General features: G+C 48.6%; 1 protein-coding gene across 5 annotated transcripts; it reads left to right on the plus strand.

The window, feature by feature from the left end:
* The first annotated feature begins 39 nt into the window (after positions 1-39).
* On the plus strand, positions 40-18,366 carry SDHA (succinate dehydrogenase complex flavoprotein subunit A). Of its 5 annotated transcripts, XM_040977343.1 has the most exons (16): positions 41-162; positions 294-307; positions 1,929-2,005; positions 2,791-2,952; positions 4,729-4,872; positions 5,142-5,306; positions 6,229-6,377; positions 7,101-7,225; positions 10,395-10,563; positions 11,457-11,652; positions 12,160-12,331; positions 13,474-13,592; positions 15,969-16,080; positions 16,164-16,294; positions 16,845-16,958; positions 17,930-18,366. In XM_040977343.1, exons 1-16 carry the CDS (start codon positions 104-106, stop codon positions 18,014-18,016), a joined length of 1,995 nt encoding a protein of 664 aa, XP_040833277.1. In that variant the 5' UTR covers positions 41-103; the 3' UTR covers positions 18,017-18,366. The 5 variants fall into 5 exon arrangements, with proteins under 5 accessions (XP_040833279.1, XP_040833277.1, XP_040833275.1 ...); XM_040977341.1 differs by lacking the exon at positions 294-307 and having other exon boundaries at positions 42-166; positions 1,916-2,005; XM_040977342.1 differs by lacking the exon at positions 294-307 and having other exon boundaries at positions 42-166; positions 1,919-2,005.
* The last annotated feature ends 1,730 nt before the right edge of the window (positions 18,367-20,096 follow it).

A 20,096-nucleotide genomic window follows, 5' to 3' on the forward strand; every position in this document is an offset into this window, starting at 1 on the left:
ACGCGCAGGCGCAGAGTTTCCGGGTGAGGCCCTCGGCGTGGTGAGCGCGCAGGCGCGGCCGGAGCGAGGCCTGTTTGGGCAGCTGTGCGGCTTGGGGGGCGACATGGCTGGGGTCCGGGCGGTGTCGCGGCTGCTGTCTGCGCGGCGCTTGGCGCTGACCCAGTCGGTGAGTCGGCCCGCGGGCGGGAGAGGCGCTGCGGGCGGGACGGAGACCCCGGACGGACTGGAGCGGAGACTCGTCCTGGTGAAGGTCGTGCCCCGCGGGCCAAGGTCGCGCTGCCCTGGGACCGTAGGACGTGGCCCGGCGGCCAGACGGGGCCGTAGGACTCGGCCCCGAGGCCGGACAGGGCTGCGCCTCAGCCGGCTCTCCTGGGGGACCGGGAGGACCGGGGCGACCGGGGCTGCCTGACCAGCCGGGGCGTTTTGCCTTGATTCCTTGCAGCCGTTAATCCTGCAGTTTGGTTCTTTTTTTCTGAGGAAGAGAAGGTCGGCGAAGAAGGAGTAAAAGGAGGGAAGAGACATTTAGGGTGGGTTTAGGGTAGCTGGCTGAGAGTCTTGTTTGAACGTGGGTGCTGAGGGCACCTCCAGGAGGCTGCGTGCTTCCTTCACCTCGTTTTCACCGACTCTGCTGTTTTCTGCCGTTCTTTGCTTATGGCTGCTTTTACGTTCATTTCCTTTTTTAGCTGTTCTGAGCAGTTTATGGTGAAAGGAAGGTAAAGCCAAGGACTTGTAACTGGCCCCGTGGGACTGTTTTTGTACTTGTCAGGGTTGTGCCTGCAGGCTGTTTGTCCATCATTGTGTGCGTCATTAAAGCAGACTGCCCCTTGTTACATTGAGGATACTGCTAACCCTACCCTTGTCACTTTTTTCTCCATTCTTCTTTCTAATTCAGTCATCTGAACTTAAAAAAAAATTATTATTTGTAAATCAGAGTGACAGAGATAGCTTCTGTTCATGTGCTGCAAATGACTCAACAGCCAGGGCTGGCCCAGGAATGCCATCCTCATCTCCCAAGTAGGTGGCAGGAGGTCCCAGGTGCTCATAGCAGGCTGACGGGCTGTGAGTTAGCCCATTGGCCATTGCTCTGTCCTGCTCCTCTGAACTGAATGTTCCTTTTAGTTATTTCTTAGGTTGTTTCCTTGTGCTGTGATGAACATATCTATCTGTATATATATCTGTTGGAAAATGCTTGACAATTTTTCCACCCAAAAAAATGTTAAATTTCACTCTCCCATAGACAGTTTTGGAATACTCTGAGCCCAATGTTGTGGGATAAAGCTGCCACCTGCAATGCCAGCATCCTGTATGGGCGCTGATTTGTGTCCCAGCTATTCTACTTCCGATCTGGCTCCCTGCTAATGGTCTGAGGAAAGCAGCCAAGGATGGCCCAGGTCCTTGGGCCCCTGCATCCTTGTGGGAGACCTAGATGGAACTCCTGACTTTGGCCTGGCCCAGCCCTGGCTCTTGGAGCCATCTGGAGATTAAACCAGGCTGTGGAAATGCTCTTGTTTTTCCCTCTCCCTCTAATTCTTTCAGATAAATGAATATGGATTAAAAAAAAAAAAAAGACTGCTTCTTTTATTTCAGTTCTGAGTCGGTGCAGAGTCAGTTTGGAAGCCAGCTCCATCCAGAGCTATAGGGTAGAAGACAAGCTGGGGCTAAAACCTGGCCCCTCCACGGTTACTACAGCTGATGTGCAAGGAGGGTGGCAGGTTTTTATTTCTAATTTGTTTTATTTACTTGAAGGGTAAAGAGATGCCCTACCCATTGGTTTGTTCCCCAAATGCCTTCAACAGCTGGGGCGTGGGCCAGGGTGTGCTTCAAGAGAAGGTGCAGCTAGGACTCAAACCCAAGTGGGCACACCAGGTCACTGATGGGGAAGGAAAAGTCATATGACATCTGGGCTCTATTTCAACAGCGGCCAACAGCATTGCGGACAGGAACCCATGGTTTCCACTTCACTGTCGATGGCCACACGAGGGCATCTGCCAGAGTCTCGGATTCTGTAAGTCCTGGGCCTACAGGGAGTTCACTGTCACAGGTTGGAGTGAAGTGCATGGTGCACGGTCAGATGGCATGCAGCAAGTGGCGCAAAAACTAACACAGATACTGATATTTTTTTGTATGGAGCTCTCATGTACTTAAAACTTAGACTGAGTTTAAATTAAGTAAAGCAACAAAATCATTAACTGTGAATGAATAATATTTGCTGTGTTGGATGGTAGGTTTCTTGCTTAGCATAGGACCAAGTAGCCTTGTGAGCGAGGATCCTCATATGTGCGAAGGTGGCGGGAAGTTGGCTCACTAGTTCTGTCCTTGTCAGTCACCGCAGTTATTGAATCCTGAATCCCACTGGGCACCTTCTCAGCCATGTCAAGTCCTTTGAGCACAGCCTAAAACCCAAGGTATCTTCGGTGCCAAGGGAGCCCAGGCAATGTGCTGTGTACATGAGGATCTTGGAGGTCTGCCCTGCATTTGGAGTGAGCCATGTGTGCATGATTTTCATTGGAAAGAAAAGCCACCTTCAAAGTGCTCTTAACATTGCTGCTTCAATTTCCTGCTTTGGTGAGCAATTTAGGCTCCTGGTTGTTAGCTTTCTGGAAAATAAGTTGTGGAGGTATACCTCTACATTGTCAGGAAATGAGCTGAATACCAGTTTCTTGGTCCATGGGGGCTGGTGCCCTCTGAGGGGTGGGTCCCTCAGCCTGGAAGATTTTTGCCCACTGACCTCAGAACTGCCCTCTGCAGGATAGTTGAAGATGTGACTAACAGGTGGGTTTTCTTTTCCAGATTTCTGCCCAGTATCCGGTTGTGGATCATGAATTTGACGCGTTGGTGGTTGGTGCTGGTGGAGCTGGACTGCGAGCTGCCTTTGGCCTTTCGGAGGCAGGATTTAACACAGCCTGCGTGACAAAGCTGTTTCCCACCAGGTCACACACTGTGGCAGCACAGGTCCGAGCAGCCTTGTGTTGATTTCTTAAATGCCTGTGAGGCCCCGTGTAGCCAGCGTTCTCTCCTGTCCCCTCAATGCAGGTAGTCAGCACATTCTCACTTTAGAGACTCAGCCCAGAGCCTCTTTTTTGAGTAACCTGCAGGACTGGACTCAGGCTGTCACTCACATTGGCTCCAGTCATGCTGGGGTTTTCGGTGTTTGTCCAGTATTTCATTTTCCCCATGGCACTTCCTGGGTGAGAAGTTAGAAAGGTGCATTCTTGCTCTACCTGCCTTGCCCAGTACTAGCCAGGCCTCAGTAAATGAAAATGGCGGTGAGCTGAGATGATGGCGGAAAGAGATGCAGAATAGAAAATGCTCTCAAGTTGGGGGTAACTGGAGTTATGTGAAAACTTATGCCGTGATTTTACAATCTTGTTCTTTCTTTCATTCTGGGTCATACAACCTTTTATGTAGGTAGTTTTCCAATTTCAAAGTCATATCTAACTTCTTTTCTACTCTTTGGAACATGTTTCCTGATGAAGGCTGCTTTAAAGCTTTGTTGTGTGCCAAAGAATATTATTTGTATGATAGGAATCACAGCCTAAAAGGAAATAAACATTTAATTTTTTTAAAGATTTATTTATTGCTTGAAAGGCAGACTTAGAATAGTGGGAGGGATATTTCATCCGGTGGTTCACTCCCCAAATGGCTGCAGTGGCTGGGGCTGGGCCTAAAGCTTCTTCCAGGTCTCCCATGTATCAGCAGGATCCCAAACACTCGGCCATCTTCTGCTGCTTTCCCAGCACATTGGCAGTGGGGCAGTAGGCCTCCGACCAATGACCATATGGGATACCAGCATTGCTGGCTGCAGCTTAACCCATAACCCTACAACACCTGCCCAAATAAACTATGAATTTTAAATAATACACCAAGAAATATAGCTTTGAGGCATTGCAATATTAGTAAAAATCAAAAGGAGAAGGAAAGGGTTGTATAAATCAAATACTGGCTTTTGAGAAGGCTTAACCAGAAGAGTAAGACCAGGCGCTGGCCTGGGACGGTCTGAGAACTTGTAGGACTTCAAGGAAGGACCGTGTCCGGCCTCCATACTCGTGCTGCACCAAGTTCCTGTTCTCACAGATGCACTTTTCCTGTTCCATGTTCCTCCTCAGGGACTGACTTTGTTTGTTTTTGGTGGTTTCCCCCCCCCCCCCCACATTGTGCTTGGTTTACATCTGGAGGAAGGAGGGAAAGTGAGTTGGTAACTTTTATCTGTTGCAGGGTTCTTGGTTTATCTCACCTGAAGTGTAAATAAGGAAAATTAGGACAATAGGCAGGAATTCTAGCTTAGTAGATTGACTTTGCTCAAGTAAGGATTCAGTAACAACCAGAAAAGAGAGGAAGATGTTTAAGAATCTGCCATTACCTGTGAACAGGATCATCTAAAGAGGGAAATTGAAGTTTATGCAGGGGGAAGGATGAGTGTGAAATGTGTCCCTGTCCTATCGTATTCTGTGAGCCTTTGCAGGAAGGCAGGGTTCGTGGCCCTGCCCAGGCTGAGGACCTAGAGGGCTGGGAGTTTGTTGACTGGTGGGAAACGCTCCCCCTGCCATCTACACTGAGGAGGTCCTGTCACTTTGGACAAGCTCCAAGTGCCTGTTCAGCACATCAGTCCTCCAGACAGCAGGCGGGGGGGGGGTGGGGCAGCTGATTTTTTTCTAGAGGATTAGGCCCAGAAGACAGACAGAGTGAGCTGTTGTGCGCAGCTTTGTCAGAAGTGCTTGGTGTTTGCAGGGAGGGATCAACGCCGCCCTGGGGAACATGGAGGAAGACAACTGGAGGTGGCATTTCTACGACACCGTGAAGGGCTCTGACTGGCTGGGGGACCAGGATGCCATCCACTACATGACAGAGCAGGCCCCTGCCTCTGTGGTTGAGGTAATGTGGGGGGCTGCGGGCCCTCTTACCATGCATCCAGTAGAAGATTAAAGAAGGGATGCAGAGGTGCAATGAGCTTGGCTAACAAGTTTCCATCATTAACTGTTTGGTCCACCTGACCCATAGGTCCCTCTTTGCTGAGGTGTTGCCATTTTGCTGCAACATTGGAGCTGTGGGTTTCTGGGTAAACCCCCTTCTGGTAAAGATGATTGAAGTATATTACCCTGAGGGCTGCCTTCTTTAGGGTATGGAGTCTTTGTGTCTCACAGCTGGAAAACTATGGCATGCCATTCAGCAGAACTGAAGATGGCAAGATTTATCAGCGTGCGTTTGGCGGACAGAGCCTCAAGTTTGGGAAAGGCGGCCAGGCCCACCGATGCTGCTGTGTGGCTGATCGGACTGGTCACTCGCTCTTGCACACCTTGTATGGAAGGGTGAGGCCACCTGGGATAGGGGATGTGTGACCTGGCCAGGGGAGGGCTTGGGGACCATGCTATCACTGCAGCTGCAAATCCATTCAGGGGCTGAATAAACAGCAGCTGAGGGACCCCGTAGGACCTGTCTCGCCATTGCTGTCAGTGCATAGCCGGAGCCTTGGACTGTGAAACGCTGCTTTGAGGCAGTAGGTCATGCTGTAGAAGGTCTCCTGTGGAAATTTGAATTGATTTGAACTTAGGGCCTGTTACCTTCTGAACTAAGAACATAAATAGTATTTTAAGGCTTTTCATCATGTCTGACATACTGCACTGATCGATTTAATGCTTCATAGCTTAGAATAGGCTGAGAGCTCAAACCCTGCTTTTGAGATCAGTGGGGACTGGCTTGCCAGTGCTGGACAGCAGTAGATCCTCGTGGCCAAGGGTGTTTACAGGGCATGCCTGTCTGGGGTTGAGACATGGGAGCTAAACCAGGCTACCGAGAACTGCTTGCCCTCATTGCAAGGACTGTCAGGTCCAGCTGACATGGCCTGTGTAGTGCTGACCTGCCTGGGGTGGTGTGTGTGTCCATTGTTCAGCTGCCAGCTTCATAGGTCTGCAGGCTGAGGAGCTGTTTTATTTTGATAAGTGACCATTTGTGACCAGTGGCTCCCATCTGGCCTGTGACTCAGTAGTCTGTGAACTTCACAGTGGCTTTAAACTCAGTTGTGCAGGCGACCAGGAGAGCCTGGGAGGCTGTATGCGTAGGACTTGCTGCCGTCTGTGCTATAGCCCTTATGGGCATAGGGTCCCAGCACTCAGTTCACACTGCTCTTGATGTTGCTGGTGTGACTGAGCATGCTGGATGGGAGCTGCAGACTCTGCACAAGCAGTAACACTTTCAGTGTTGGTCTCACATTTACCTAACATCCCTTTTCAGTCCCTGCGATACGATACCAGCTATTTTGTGGAGTATTTTGCCTTGGATCTTCTGATGGAAAACGGGGAGTGCCGTGGCGTGATTGCACTGTGCATAGAAGATGGGTCCATCCACCGCATACGAGCAAAGAATACGGTTATTGCCACTGGGTAGGACTCCAGTTTCCACCATCACTGTGTTTCTCTATAGAAAAGGCATTCCAGAGGTTATGCTAATAAAAATAGAGGCCCAAGCGGATGACAGGTCAGATGCAAGCCTTGCCATACTGTGTGAGGGTGATAACCTTTCTTTCCATTCTTGGCTCCTCATCTGTGAAGAGTGACAGCTAGCTCCCACCCTGGTGGCCGGCTGGGGAGCATCAGCCACCCTCAAGGGTAGGGAGGCTGCCATCCGGTTGCAGCTAGAGGATCGTAGAGTTGACCCCTCTTACATCAGCAGCCAGAAGCTGGACAGGGAGGTCATGTGACATGTGCCAAAACAACCTGTCTAGCAATGGCCACTGTTGACATTAGTTGAAGGACTCAGAAGTGCTGTGTGCCCCCTGATGAAAATAGCCACGTTCCACTTTATACATTGTTGGTTACTTTAACCATGTTAAAAATAAAAGGCTTCTCTACATCCAAGGGAACAATGAGCAGGTGCAGAGTGGAAGAGGATATTTGCCAGCATTAGATAAGGGTCTAACCTCTGAGATTGACCAGGAACTCAGACACACACCCCTGAGGAAGGGAGAAACTGGGATACACTGGGAACCCAGACAGACAGGCACGCGTGCGCGCACACACACACACGTGGAGGGATAAATACCAGATACACTGGGAGCTCGTGGGCTGATGTCTCATGTGTGTTCTGGTTCACTGTCTGGTTTCCAGTGGCTATGGGCGCACCTACTTCAGCTGCACATCTGCTCACACCAGCACAGGAGATGGGACAGCTATGGTCACCAGGGCCGGCCTTCCTTGCCAAGACTTGGAGTTTGTCCAGTTTCACCCCACAGGTAGGATCCTTTTTTGTGTCTCATCATCCTGTGGTGCCTAGTTATGGCTGTCACTGAAGTCCTAACACGCATCTGATTGTTGGATTCCTGTTGGTAACTCCGGTCCATACTGAAATGTCATTTCCTCGAGATTTTCCCTGATATCTGCAAAACCATTGAGATCTCCGTCTTAGGTCTTCTAAGGGACCCCTGGGCCCTGGCTTGTACCCAAGAGTAAAGCATATGCACACAGTGTCTCTCTCAGCTGGGTGGGGCAGGCACCAGTGTCTCATCCACCCTGTGTTTCAGTATCAGCTCTCAGGAAGACACAGTACTTCCTGAGTTGGTGTCCTGAGAGCGAGGTCATGTATTAAGCCAGACTCCAGGCATGGGCAGTTGATGGCAGAAGGCCAGGCCCCACCCATGACAGGCTCAGCCCCCAGGGGGGCGGGCAGGTGAGCTCACCTTGGGGCTGGATGGGTTTCAGAGGCTTTAGTACAAGGGAGAGCTGAAGCCCAGGTTCAGGGACATTCCTCAGAAACAACGGCTGTGAGGCAGTCTCCTGCCTGCTGGGCTGCTCGTGTGAGCTCTGGATGCAGACTGGACTAATGCTGAAGACCAGCCTCCTTTTTTCTAAATTTATCTTCAGACATTTTTATGAAGACTTACTGGTTGAAAGGCAGAGACAGCTCATTGATCTGGTTGTTCACTCCCTAAATGCCTGCAACAACTGATGCTGGGCCAGGCCAAAGGCCAGGAGGATAAAGCAAGGAACTCATTCCGTGTCTTCTATGTAGATGGCAGGAACCTAAAACTTAGGTCATCTGCGCCTCGCAAACCTATTTTGCAAGAACTGGATCGGAAGCACAGAGGAGCTGGGTGTTGCACCAGGCAGTGCACAGTGCCTAGCCCAAAGGCCCTGTTTTCTCTATTCTTTGGTACCTTTTTTGTGATTCCCGTCAGGGATGAAAAAGTAAGAAATGTATTTGTCAGTTTTTTTTCTGTGTTTATCCAACAAAATATTACTGAGCTTCTGAATTCCTTCAGTAGTTTTCAGTGTTGAGAGCTCTGATTCTAAAGCTTCCTATGTATTTATTTACTTGATTTTTTTATTTAAGTGAGAAGCAGAGACGGGTGTCAGCCACAGATGTACCCCCAGATGCTGGAGTGGCTCAGTCGAGGTCTCCCACGTGGGTGGGAGCCCAGGTGCTTGAACCTGCTGTGGCTAGGGTTAGGGTTAGGGTTAATCTGAGTATTCAGGGTGAACAAGCCACCCAGGGTTAGGGTTAGGATTAGGGTTAATCTGAGTATTCAGGGTGAACAAGCAACCCAGGGTTCGGGTCAGGGTCAGGGTCAGGGTTAATCTGAGTATTGAGGGTGAACAAGCCACCCAGAAATGCATGACAGTAGGAGAAACAAAAGGCAGGTGAAAGGCAAAAATTTACATTAGTTATAAAGCTTGTGATTAATCCTTATAATCCTTCTGGTACTAATAAACAATTTAACTTCCAAGTTATTCAATTTTTTCGATAAGTCCCCATCTCTAAAATGGAAGAGCTCTGTGTTCCTGCATGTCCTTAGTGTTACACAGTAAGACATAACTCAGTACACATAAGGAAGCTAGAACTGCCTGTGGTAAGAACAAGAAGCATTAAGTATACCAACAACCGTTGTCTGTCCTTGTTGCTATTCAGGGACTTCAGATATTCTCCAGTTTGCTTATTTCCAATGAAAGTGGTCACCACAATTTTATGGTACAAAAAAATATGAAGAAACTAAAATTGGGGGCTGCATGATGGCTCACTTGGCTAATCCTCCATGTGCAAACACCAGGCTTCCATATGGGCACTGGTTTGTTTCCTGGCTGCTCCACTTCCCATCCAGCTCCCTGCCTGTGGGAGGGAGAGAGCAGCAGAGTATGATCCAAATCCTTGGACTGCTGCATCCTCCTGGGAGGCCCAGAAGAAGCTCCTGGCTCCTGGCTTTAGATAGGCTTAACCATAGCCATTATGACCTTTTGGGCGTGAACCATGGATGGAAGATCTTTCTCTCATCTCCTCTCTGTAAATCTGGCTTTCCAATAAAAATAAATCTTTAAGGGCCCAGCGCGATAGCTTAGTGGTTAAAGTCCTCGTCTTGCATGCGCCGGGATCCCACCTGAGCATTGGTTCTAATCCTTGCAGCTCCACTTCCCATCCAGCTCCCTGCTTGTGGCCTGGGAAAGCAGTGGAAGATGGCCCAAAGCCTTGGGACCCTGCACCCGCTTGGGAGACCCAGAATAGCTCTTGGCTCCTGGCTTCAGATTGGCTCAGCTCCAGCCATTGCTGCCACTTAGGGAGTGAGCCATCGGATAGGAGATCTTCCTCTCTGTCTCTCCTCCTCTCTGTTTATCCGCCTTTCAAATAAAAATGAATAAATCTTTGAATTAAAAAAAAAATCTTTCAAAGAAAACTCTGAGACATTTAGCACATACTAGTTTAGAATCAAAGTCTTGGAAGTTTGCTTCACTGAGTGATCCTAGACCTATTTGTACCATCAGCTTTTATGTTTAATATCTTAAGTGAGAAACAGAGTGACAGAGGGAGAGAACAAGTGTGCAGCAAGTGGAACTGGAACTGGCACTCTGATATGGAATGCTGGCATCACAAAGCGTCGGCAGACCTAGCACAATAGCGGCTAAAGTCCTTGCCTTGCACGTGCTGGGATCCCATACAGGTGTGGGTTCTAATCCCAGCAGCCCTACTTCCCCTCCAGCTCCCTGCTTGATGCCTGGGAAAGCAGTTGAGGATGGCCCAAAGCCTTGGGACCCTGCACCCGCATGGGAGACCAGAAAGAACCTCCTGGCTTCGGATTGGCTCAGCTCCAGCCGTTGCGGCTGCTTGGGGAATAAATCATCTGACAAAAGATGTTCCTCTCTGTCTCTCTTCCTCTATATATCTGACTGTCCAATAATAAATCTTTAAGTTAAAAAGAAAAAAAAAAAGCACTGGTTTAAAACTGTCCCGCAGCATTGGCCCCTTGAGCTTTTTTGATATCTGGGTTTTATACTGTTTTTTTACTATTCCTCTGTCTTATTCTGAGCATCATTGTTTTTACATACCATTTTCCTGTCCTCCAAAAACATCTTAAAACAAAATGTAGATGTAGCAGCCCTGAAAATTCTTTTTGTTTGTTTTGTTTTGTTTTACAGGTATATATGGTGCTGGTTGTCTCATTACAGAAGGGTGCCGTGGAGAGGGAGGCATTCTCATTAATAGTCAGGGTGAAAGGTTCATGGAGAGATACGCCCCTGTCGCAAAGGACCTGGCATCCAGAGATGTGGTGTCTCGGTCAATGACCCTGGAGATCCGAGAGGGAAGGTCAGTGTGGTTCACCTCCAGAATGTCTGTGTGCAGGCGGGCATACTCCACATGGGCCCACACCTGTATCCGTGCCACATACCACCCTGCACACACACCCATATGCACTCTGCCTACATGCATACCCACATACATCCTGTGATCACCTGCACACATCTGCATTCACTACATAACTGTATATGCACTGTGCACACATGGATACTCACAGCCTGCATACACACTATATAACTGTACATGCACTGTGCACATACAGCCACGTTCACCCTGTGCACACCATGCTTACACATGCACCATAGACACACTGCACACATGTCCCCATTGCACACTTTTGCACAACCATGCATTCAGGGCAACCATACACACATTAGTATGTCATGTTTTTCTGATGAGCCGCATTGGGAGAGTAACCAGCATAATGCATAGCTTTCACATCTGAGTGTGTGTGTGGCTGATACTCAGTATGGAATAGAGCACCCAACCAGAGGTCGTTGTGTAAGTCCTGCGTGCTGTCTTGTGTGTTTAATACCCATAAGTGTTTCAACAACCTTTGAGTCTGGATTGTCTATTCTTCTATAAAGTAAGGTAGAGGCTTCCAGTACCTCAACATAGTGACACTTGTTTTTTGAAGTTTTATGTTTCAGAAATGAGGGATGGAGTAGGGTGTGAGGTTTGTTTGTCTTTTGATTACATGGCACAAAGGACTTTCTGATACATGTGCCAGGGAAATGTAGCAGATAATGACCTCAGAACTGACATGTGATGAGTGAGAGCAGTTTTCATTTCCATTCTTAGCCCTTGCTCAGCTCGTGGGATCAGGCTAGCTAACAGTGGATGCTGAGGGAAGATTATGGTCACTCTTTGCCTCACATCATGCTCTGTGCTTCGTCCCGCAGAGGCTGTGGACCTGAGAAGGATCACGTCTACCTGCAGCTGCACCACCTGCCCCCCGAGCAGCTGGCCACGCGCCTGCCAGGCATCTCTGAGACAGCCATGATCTTTGCGGGTGTGGATGTCACCAAGGAACCCATTCCTGTGCTCCCAACTGTGCACTACAACATGGGGGGCATCCCTACCAACTACAAGGGGCAGGTGATGATGGAGGGGCTGCCTTCGGCTCCTCAGAAGCACACTGCTGCATCTGACAGACTGCTTAGTGCAGGCTGAGCTAAGTGTGGTTCTGTTCCAGTGTTTGTGTTCACAGCTTGTTGTTAACTTCTCAGTCCTTCTCCCTCAGTCACAGATAGGTATTTGGAGGTCTTTACCTTTTATGAGTACCTCCAAGAGCTCCTGTTGTTTTCAGCATGAACTTGTCAGTCAGATGATCTGTAATCCATAACTGTTGGGTGTGTGGTTCATAAGGAATTTTTGGGTCCCTGTCTATCTCCCTGTCAGGCGGGATGGTTGGGAATTGTCTGTCCTCTGAGAAGTGGCAGATGAGAGGTGCCCCTACCTCCTACCTCGCTAACACTGGCATTCCTCCTGGCCAGCAGGAGTGGCCAGGGACATAGGGGAAACCAGGCAGAGCTGCCTTTGAGAGAAGATGGGTTCTCCGCCTAAAGCAGATACCTGCCTTGAAGGTGTGTTATCTTCACTCAGGTCCTTCGGCACGTGAATGGCCAGGATGAGATTGTGCCCGGCTTGTACGCCTGTGGGGAGGCAGCCTGTGCCTCGGTGCATGGTGCCAACCGCCTGGGGGCAAACTCTCTGCTGGACCTGGTGGTGTTTGGCCGGGCATGTGCCCTGAGCATTGCAGAGTCCTGCAGGCCCGGTACGTGTCTCCCTCTGTAGCCAGATGGTATGAGGAGGCTGGAGGGCAGTCTTCATTTGCTGCTGGAGGTTTGCCTGCTGATGGCACAGATGTGGTTTGGGTTTTCCCCAGAGGCTAACAGTGCTGGGCTTACTGCCTGTTTATTTTCTTAAAATTACTTACTTACTCATTCATTTATTTGCAAAATTTTTTTTTACAGTCACATAAAATTCGTTGTAAGAAGTTGTTATTCTAAAGGGAAATGTTTCGTGTCTTACTTGCCAGTGTGGTTCTTAGGGAAGCATGATTTAGGGTGTTAAACTATAATACTGTTAAAAAAGAAAACTATAATCCTGCTTAAGGAGGAAGGCAAAGCAAAGTGAAGGGTTGTCCATGTGTTGTCCTCCCTGGCAGTGCAGATTTGGTGGTGGTTTTTTCTTTGGGAAGTTTCCGTGCTCCCCAGCCCACTAAGACTGGGGAAGAGGACCATGTTGGTTGTTTTGCCTCATTGCTCAGAGCAGTAGAGTGAGGATGAGGAGGTCAAGTGGACACCTCTAGGCAAGGATGGTGGGAGGCCCGAGTCCTCACCATACAATGGTCTGGTATTAACTGCTTCTTTATGCACATACCACCTTCACAGATAGCTGTGATGAGACAGGAGTGGGTCAGTGCCCTCCTTCCTGTTTGCAGCTAGGAGGATGCAAGTGGCAAGTTCAGCTTTCCCCTGATCTGGCCACAGCTCAGGTGCCAGTAGAAGTTCTGACTGCAGAGTGTAAAGTCTTGTTCTGTAGGATTGTGGGACATTTCGACAGCTTCTTAAACTCAGAAGCAGAGCAACATCTTATACAGTGTTGCAAGGAGGCTTGTTTGCCCGGACATCTGTGTGATCTCTGCCTGGCAGAATTTGAAGGGTCAAATCCGTTGCATTGTCACTGAAGATAGGAAGAGCCATTCTCTCCTCTAGACAGGACTGTCTTAAAGCTAAAAAATTTAGTCTGCATTCTGTATCCTTGTGAAGGTTATGTGGGCTTGTGCCAATATGGAAATTTGTGGGACTGAGCAACAGAAGATATTCACTGACTCTGATACACATTTGCATCTAGTTTTTCCTGTGTGTTTTCAAAAGTTAAATTCTAGCTGCTTCTTGTTGATTTTTGTTTTAGGAGATAAAGTCCCTCCAATTAAACCAAATGCAGGAGAAGAATCTGTTATGAATCTTGACAAGCTGAGATTTGCTGAAGGCAATATTAGAACATCAGAGCTGCGCCTCAACATGCAGAAGGTGAGGATGTTGCCTGCCAGGTTGCTCTGCCTCAGCCCGGTGCCTGGGTGCATGGGCATGGCCTGTCAGCACTGTCCATTGTCTAGTGGGAGAAATGTTCCTGGTTTTGGCTGTGCAGAGTGGTAGCCACCAAGCACTATTTAAGATGTCGCTTAATTTTCTTTCCTTCCAGTTATGTTGAGGTAGCTGCATGTGTCTAGTGGCTCCTTGTTGTGTAGCAGAACCAGATCAGTAACAATGCTGGTGAAGCGAGACGGCATGAATGTCAGGGATTCCTGCTCCTGTCAACTTGAGGTTGTTTGCAAGAATGTCTGCCAGTGGTGTCAGGAGAAAATGCTTAACAGAGAAATGATTTTATTAAACTACACTGGGGCCATCTTCCATGCTTGTCTAAGAACATAGAGGCTTTTACAGGGTGACAAAGACCGGGATATGCAAGCTTTTGTTAATCACCAGCTTGGGTGGAATTAAGAGTCTAGGGTTGATTTTCCTATGTTAATTAGACTTGAACAAAGCCAAAAGGGAAGAATTTAGCCAAACAGAAAAAGGGAGAGGGGAGGAGATAGCCTTGCGGTTTTGGGGGGTGGGGGAGACTTGAAGGAGAGGTAGCATTGTGACACAAGCTCTAAGCCACAGACACTCTCAGCTCCTTCATAGTGGGCCTTTCCTTCAGAGTGGACTCACACACTCGGGCCCCAAAAGGAAGAAAAAGTGGAGCTCTGTCTCTGCCTCCGCATGATCGAGGGCTGTGGTTGAGGCCAGCGAGGAGATCAGGACTTGTGTGGGTGGGTAGCAGGGCATCCCTGAGGTGTTTGCAATGAAAACCCTGTAAGTGTTGCCCGGTATCTACCATGTGAGTCTGTGGCAAAAGTGATCTTTTCTTTCTTTTTTTTTTTTTTTCTTTTTAAGATTTTCTTATTTTTATTGGAAAGGCAGCAGGTTTATACAGAGAAGGAAATATAAAGCTCTTCCATCTGCTAGTTGACTCTCCAAGTAACTGCAGTGATCAGAGCTGAGCTAATCCAAAGCAGAAAGCCAGGAGCTTGTTCTGGGTCTCGCACATGGGTGCAGGGTCCCAAGGCTTTAGGGTCCTCCACTGCTTTCCCAGACCACAAGCAGGGAGCTAGAAAGGAAGTGGAGCAGCTGGAACATGAACTGGTGTCCATATGGGATCCCAGTGCACGCAAGGTGAGGATTTAACCACTGGGTCATAATGTTGGGCCTAAAAGAGATTGTTCTGCCAACTGCAACTATTCCTGAGAGAATCATAAGACACATGTTGTTCAGTAACAGTGCATGAATGTGGGTGGATGCTTACATAAAAGACTCAGAAAAATCAATAGCCTGCTCAAAGTCGGCAGTTGTGGTACAGTCTAAAGCACCCTCATCCGGAAGGGGGATAGGATGCAGAAATCTGACTGCAGGAGAAAATGAATTAGTGTGTAATACTTGTTGGGCTGACCTGAAAATCCACTGATGATGTGCACTCCTATTGGGTCTACGGAAAGTTAGCTGAAATGTCCTTTAAGTGATACAAACTCTCCTGGGTAGACATTGAACCTGGTGTCCAAGGGTAGAGTGCCTGGTTGGTACTCCCAGCTCCTGGATCCTGCCAGAGTTTCCAGCTCACTTCTGACCTGGTCCCAGACACTGGTCATTTGGAGAAAAGATAAAGAGAGGAATAGGCCTACTGACATGGTGAGGGGTGGGGTAGGGTAGAGGCACTTTTCAAAGGAGCGACCACAAGGAAAGATCATTGTGTTAGAGGTGTCTGTCCATCTGATAGGAAACACAGTTGGGCTCCTGTTTTACAGCTAGCCTAGAGTATGTCCAATTTGTTGGATGGCATGTTCCTTATAAGCATAAGCAATAAACTGTAAAGGCGCTAAGTGTATGTAAGGCACTTTAACAAAGTAACTGGAAGTCCCTAGCCCGCTGAAAGACAGGTAGATGGCTGGGTAGTAAGTGTTCCCGCCCCGTTTCTCCTCCTCTGCCCTCCCCACGTTGCCTCCCCATGGCACACTCAATCCCAGGCCACTCAAGTCATGCCTCTAGCCTGTGAGGGACTGCCATCATCGAGGGTAGGGAGGGCACACCATCCAGATGCACCTGAAGTCTGGTCTGCCGTTCTTGCTGCTTAGAAATGCAAAGTTCCACTGTAAATGAACTGCACACGATGGTAACCAGCGTTTCAAAAAGCTTTCATCATGCTCCACTTTAACATAGAGAGGAATAAACTCAAAGCCTGAACTTCCTAGTCCTTCTGTTGATTTACAGAGAACTAGATGCAGAGAACCAGCAAGCCTGGAGATGCTGCGGTTCTTGGAATGGCCTTTTCTGTGGGTTAGAAGTTCCCAGCCACATTTTGTATTGCAGGCAATGCAGACTCATGCCGCCGTGTTCCGGGTGGGGAGTGTGCTGCAGGAAGGCTGTGAGAAGATTAGCCAGCTCTATGGAGACCTGCAGCACCTCAAGACATTTGATAGGGGTGAGTGTTGGTTCCAGATGTAGCTGTTGGCAGGATGGCCGGTACTTCCTGCTAGGCCTGACTTGGCTTGTATGCTCCCACAGGAATGGTCTGGAACACGGACTTAGTGGAGACCCTGGAACTACAGAATCTGATGCTGTGCGCCTTGCAGACCATCTACGGAGCTGAAGCTCGGAAGGAGTCCCGGGGTGCCCACGCCAGGGAGGATTACAAGGTGTGCTCACCCCCTACCCCTCCATTTGCTCTGCATTTGCCAAAAGTGAATCAAGAAAATGTCTTTTTCTGTAGCTTTCATCCCTTTGTTCTCAGGATTTTTAGTACCAGTGTGGCAACCTTTGCACAGGAATCAGGCCCTCCAGGGTATGGATTTGCTCATGAACAGTAGCTGAGCAGGAGAAATCGGCTGAGTTCACTGTGGAGTTGCACCATCTAACCCACCGGCAGCTAGGCTGAGTTGGGTTTCTTTGTACCTGTGGAAGGAGATGTTGTGCACAGCAGGGCTGAGGCCTCTTTGGGTTGGCCTTTTTTAAGTTAGAAAGATAAGAAAGGCTGAGGTGAGATCCCAGAACATGGAGTGAACAAACTAAGGGTGTCCTATTTCAGTGTCTACCTGCTAGGATCCTCTGAATTCAAAGCAGCCTCCCTTGGTGGAGCTGGGCCTGGTCTGTGGTCACTCCCACAGTGGGTCAGCCTCATAGAATTGCTCATATGTTGTTTGCCATGTCCCTGATTCTGTCTGTGTTGTGTGGTATTTCCAACCCCAGGTGCGGATTGATGAGTATGATTATTCCAAGCCCATCCAGGGGCAGCAAAAGAAGCCGTTCACCGAGCACTGGAGGAAGCATACACTTTCTTACGTTGATGTCAAGACTGGGAAGGTAGGAAGGGCATGTGCTGCTGCAGATGAGCCACACTGTACAGTCTGGGTTTGGGTGAGAAGCCGAACAAAGCAGCCCAAGCTGAAGTTGAAGTGTGCTAGGTGCTGTTGGCAGCCATTGCCCATGGGGAAGCTTCAAGGGAGTTTGAGGAAAGGACAGCCCATGTAGCAGTGGCCAGACTCAGACCTGGGGGGAGCATGGGTGCTGCACCTGGGAAGAGGAGAGGAGGTGGTGCTTCTGGCATCCAGCAGAGACACAGATCTGGAAGCAGATATGGAGCACATATGTGGAAGCAGCCACCGAGAGCCCAGGGACAGTACAGCCCTTGGCCTCCCCTGGGCTCAAGGTTGCAGAGGGCAGGGACATGGAGAGGCCAGTGGGTGTCATAGCAGAGGTTTCCAGGCTCTTCCTACTTAGGCACTGTCCAGCAGTGTGGCATTTCTGCTGGTTATTGAAGCTCGGAAATGTGTTTCTGCCATTAAGCTTTCACAGCTTATAGATCAGCCAGTCATCTTTATGTGCTGTACACAACCGGGTATAGGATGCCCAGTAGGTCTTTAATTCAGTCATAATTGACTTTATCTCCAAGGCACACTTTTCTAACAGTATATAAAAACCAGACTTGTTAGCACAAACCTCTTTTTCTTTGAAGTAGAGAACCCTAGCAGTAGGACAGTATTTGTGGGGTTTGTTCAGATGGCTACCTCCTCTTTGTGAGGTGAGCATTTCTGTGAAGCATTGAGAATCTGGTACATATTCTTGTAATTGCTCTAATCCACTGTCCTCACTTACCATACCTCACGTAGTTAGTCTTCCGTGCATCTAGGTTCTCATCCAGCTACCATAAAAGGTCCTAATGGATACCTTTGTCTTTCCTGTGCTTATAACTCAAATTTTAGAGTTACACTTTCTCAAGACAACATGAGGTGCCTACACATTACATCCTCTTTCTCCCACTTTTATTTTTTAAGGTCACTCTGGAGTACAGACCTGTCATCGACAAAACCTTGAACGAAGCTGACTGTGCCACCGTCCCCCCTGCAATCCGGTCCTACTGAGGAGACCTGGGGGTTACACAATCCGCTTTAGTCATTATGTAAAGTACCCCAACCTGTCGTATCGTACCATCTGTAGTCCATCATAATGGCACTGGTTCAGCCAGTGACCAGAGCCTGCGAGACACCAGTGCCAGGGAATGTTGTGTTTGTTCTATCCCCTGCTTCCTTCCTGTGGAATGACCAGCTGGACATATCCATGTGAAACTTCGCACTGCCTGCCTCAGGCACGTTTGCTGCCCTGAAATACCAAATGCAATTATCTTTTTATTCTGCTTATTCAAATTCCAGAAGTTTTACTAAGTACAAATGACTTTTGGCACCTGAGCAAATAAAGAAAATATGAAAGGAAACCAATTGTGTAAATGAATTTTTTATGTTCAGCCTATTCTCAAAGGTTGGGCTCATTTTTATTCTTTAAAAAAATTTTGTAATTTACTTGAAAGAGTTAGAGAGGGAATCTTCCATTTCCTGGTTCATTCCTCATGACCACAGCAGCCATGACTGGGCCCATCTGAAGCCAGGGGCTGTGGTCCTCTTACAGTGTACAGGCATCACAGGGAAATCCTGCCCCCAGATTGCCAACTCAGCAGGTCCTGGTTGGGCCCAAGAACTTGCAGTTCATAAACTACACCTGGGAGACTTCCCATGAAGGGACAATGCCTACAACAGCCACAGCTGGGCTAGCCCAGCTCCAGGAGTCAGAAGCTCCAGATAGGTGTCAAGGGCCCAAGTACTTGCACCATTGTCGGGTTGCACATTATCAGGAACCAGGATCTGAAGAGGAATGGGGACTTGAGCCTAGGCCCTCCTATATGAAAGGCAGGTTCCCCAGACAACATGTTAAGTGCTGACCCAAATATTCCTTCACGTGGTGGAGTTCTTGAGACTGTTGAGGTAGAAAGGTTGATGTGGGAGAAGGAATTAAACTTAACCCAGATACCCCTGAAGCATGGACAGCAGAAGCACTGGTTTGATTTCAAAGAAACAATCTAGAGGGCAATTTGTCAATATCTGTCTACTTCTGAACCCACAACAAAGCTTTCAACTGAGTATGACCAAGAAATTCCCTAGAATGGGTCATCTGAAAATGCAAGTTTCTGTGCTGCTTCCCTTGTTAATGGGCCATGGACCAGAATATTCCACCCTGGCTTGTAAACATGAGGTTTCAAGTTTCAAAGATCATGCTAGAATTGAGTCAGTACAGAAGTAGAACACTGCCCAGAGATGGATAATTTCTAGTGTGGACTGAAGGAAAAGGTGAGACATGGAGTGATTCACTGAGACGTGCACAGTCCAGTGGCCACAGCCACACTGACTTAACATGACACAAGATCTACAGAGAGAACAGAAGGAAAGATGTATCCACTGGTCCACTCCCCAAATGGCCGCAGTGGCCGGAGCTGAGCCAGTCTGAAGCCAGGAGTTGCTTTGGGCCATCCTCCACTGCTTTCCCAGACCACAAGCAAGAAACTGGATGGGAAGTGGAGCAGCCAGGACACAAACCCCAGTGCCCATTGGAATCCTGGGGCATGCAAGGTTAGGATGTAGCTATTGGGCACGGTATCAGGTCCTACCAATGCCCTTTTACAGGGTGCAGTAAACATCTGAAGGGTGGTCCCTTGGGCTCCATACCAAGCCTGGGATCTACTGGCACACCTTTATTTCCACTGAATACTGGCTAGAGAAAGGAAAGGGAGTGGTAGGTGCAGCTCTGCCCCAGGAATCTCCATGGGGTTGACAAAGACTGTCAGTTTGCCTATGTCACAGCAAAGCCATCAGGAGACCCAAGACAACAGGAAATACACCACGGAGGCTCCAGCAGATAAGTTTGTGTGCATGCATGTGCGTGCTTGCTCACATGAGTACATGCCTCGGCTAGTACTGAGCAGCAGATATTTGCTGAGGGCTGGCATGTGGACAGTAGCACACCCTGGAAAGCTGTAAGGATGCTGGGTATTTAGGGAAGACAGGTCCAATATCTGTGATTGACATCAACAAGAGGAGAGAGTGGCATCTTGCAGGTAGTTTCTCAGCTCCTAGAAAGCTTTGCACAGACCTGGTTTGGAGGGTTAGAATTTGA

The sequence above is a fragment of the Ochotona curzoniae genome, unplaced genomic scaffold (assembly GCF_017591425.1).
Source record: "Ochotona curzoniae isolate NIBS_2020 unplaced genomic scaffold, NIBS_Ocur_1.0 contig_2754, whole genome shotgun sequence".
NCBI lineage: Eukaryota > Metazoa > Chordata > Mammalia > Lagomorpha > Ochotonidae > Ochotona > Ochotona curzoniae.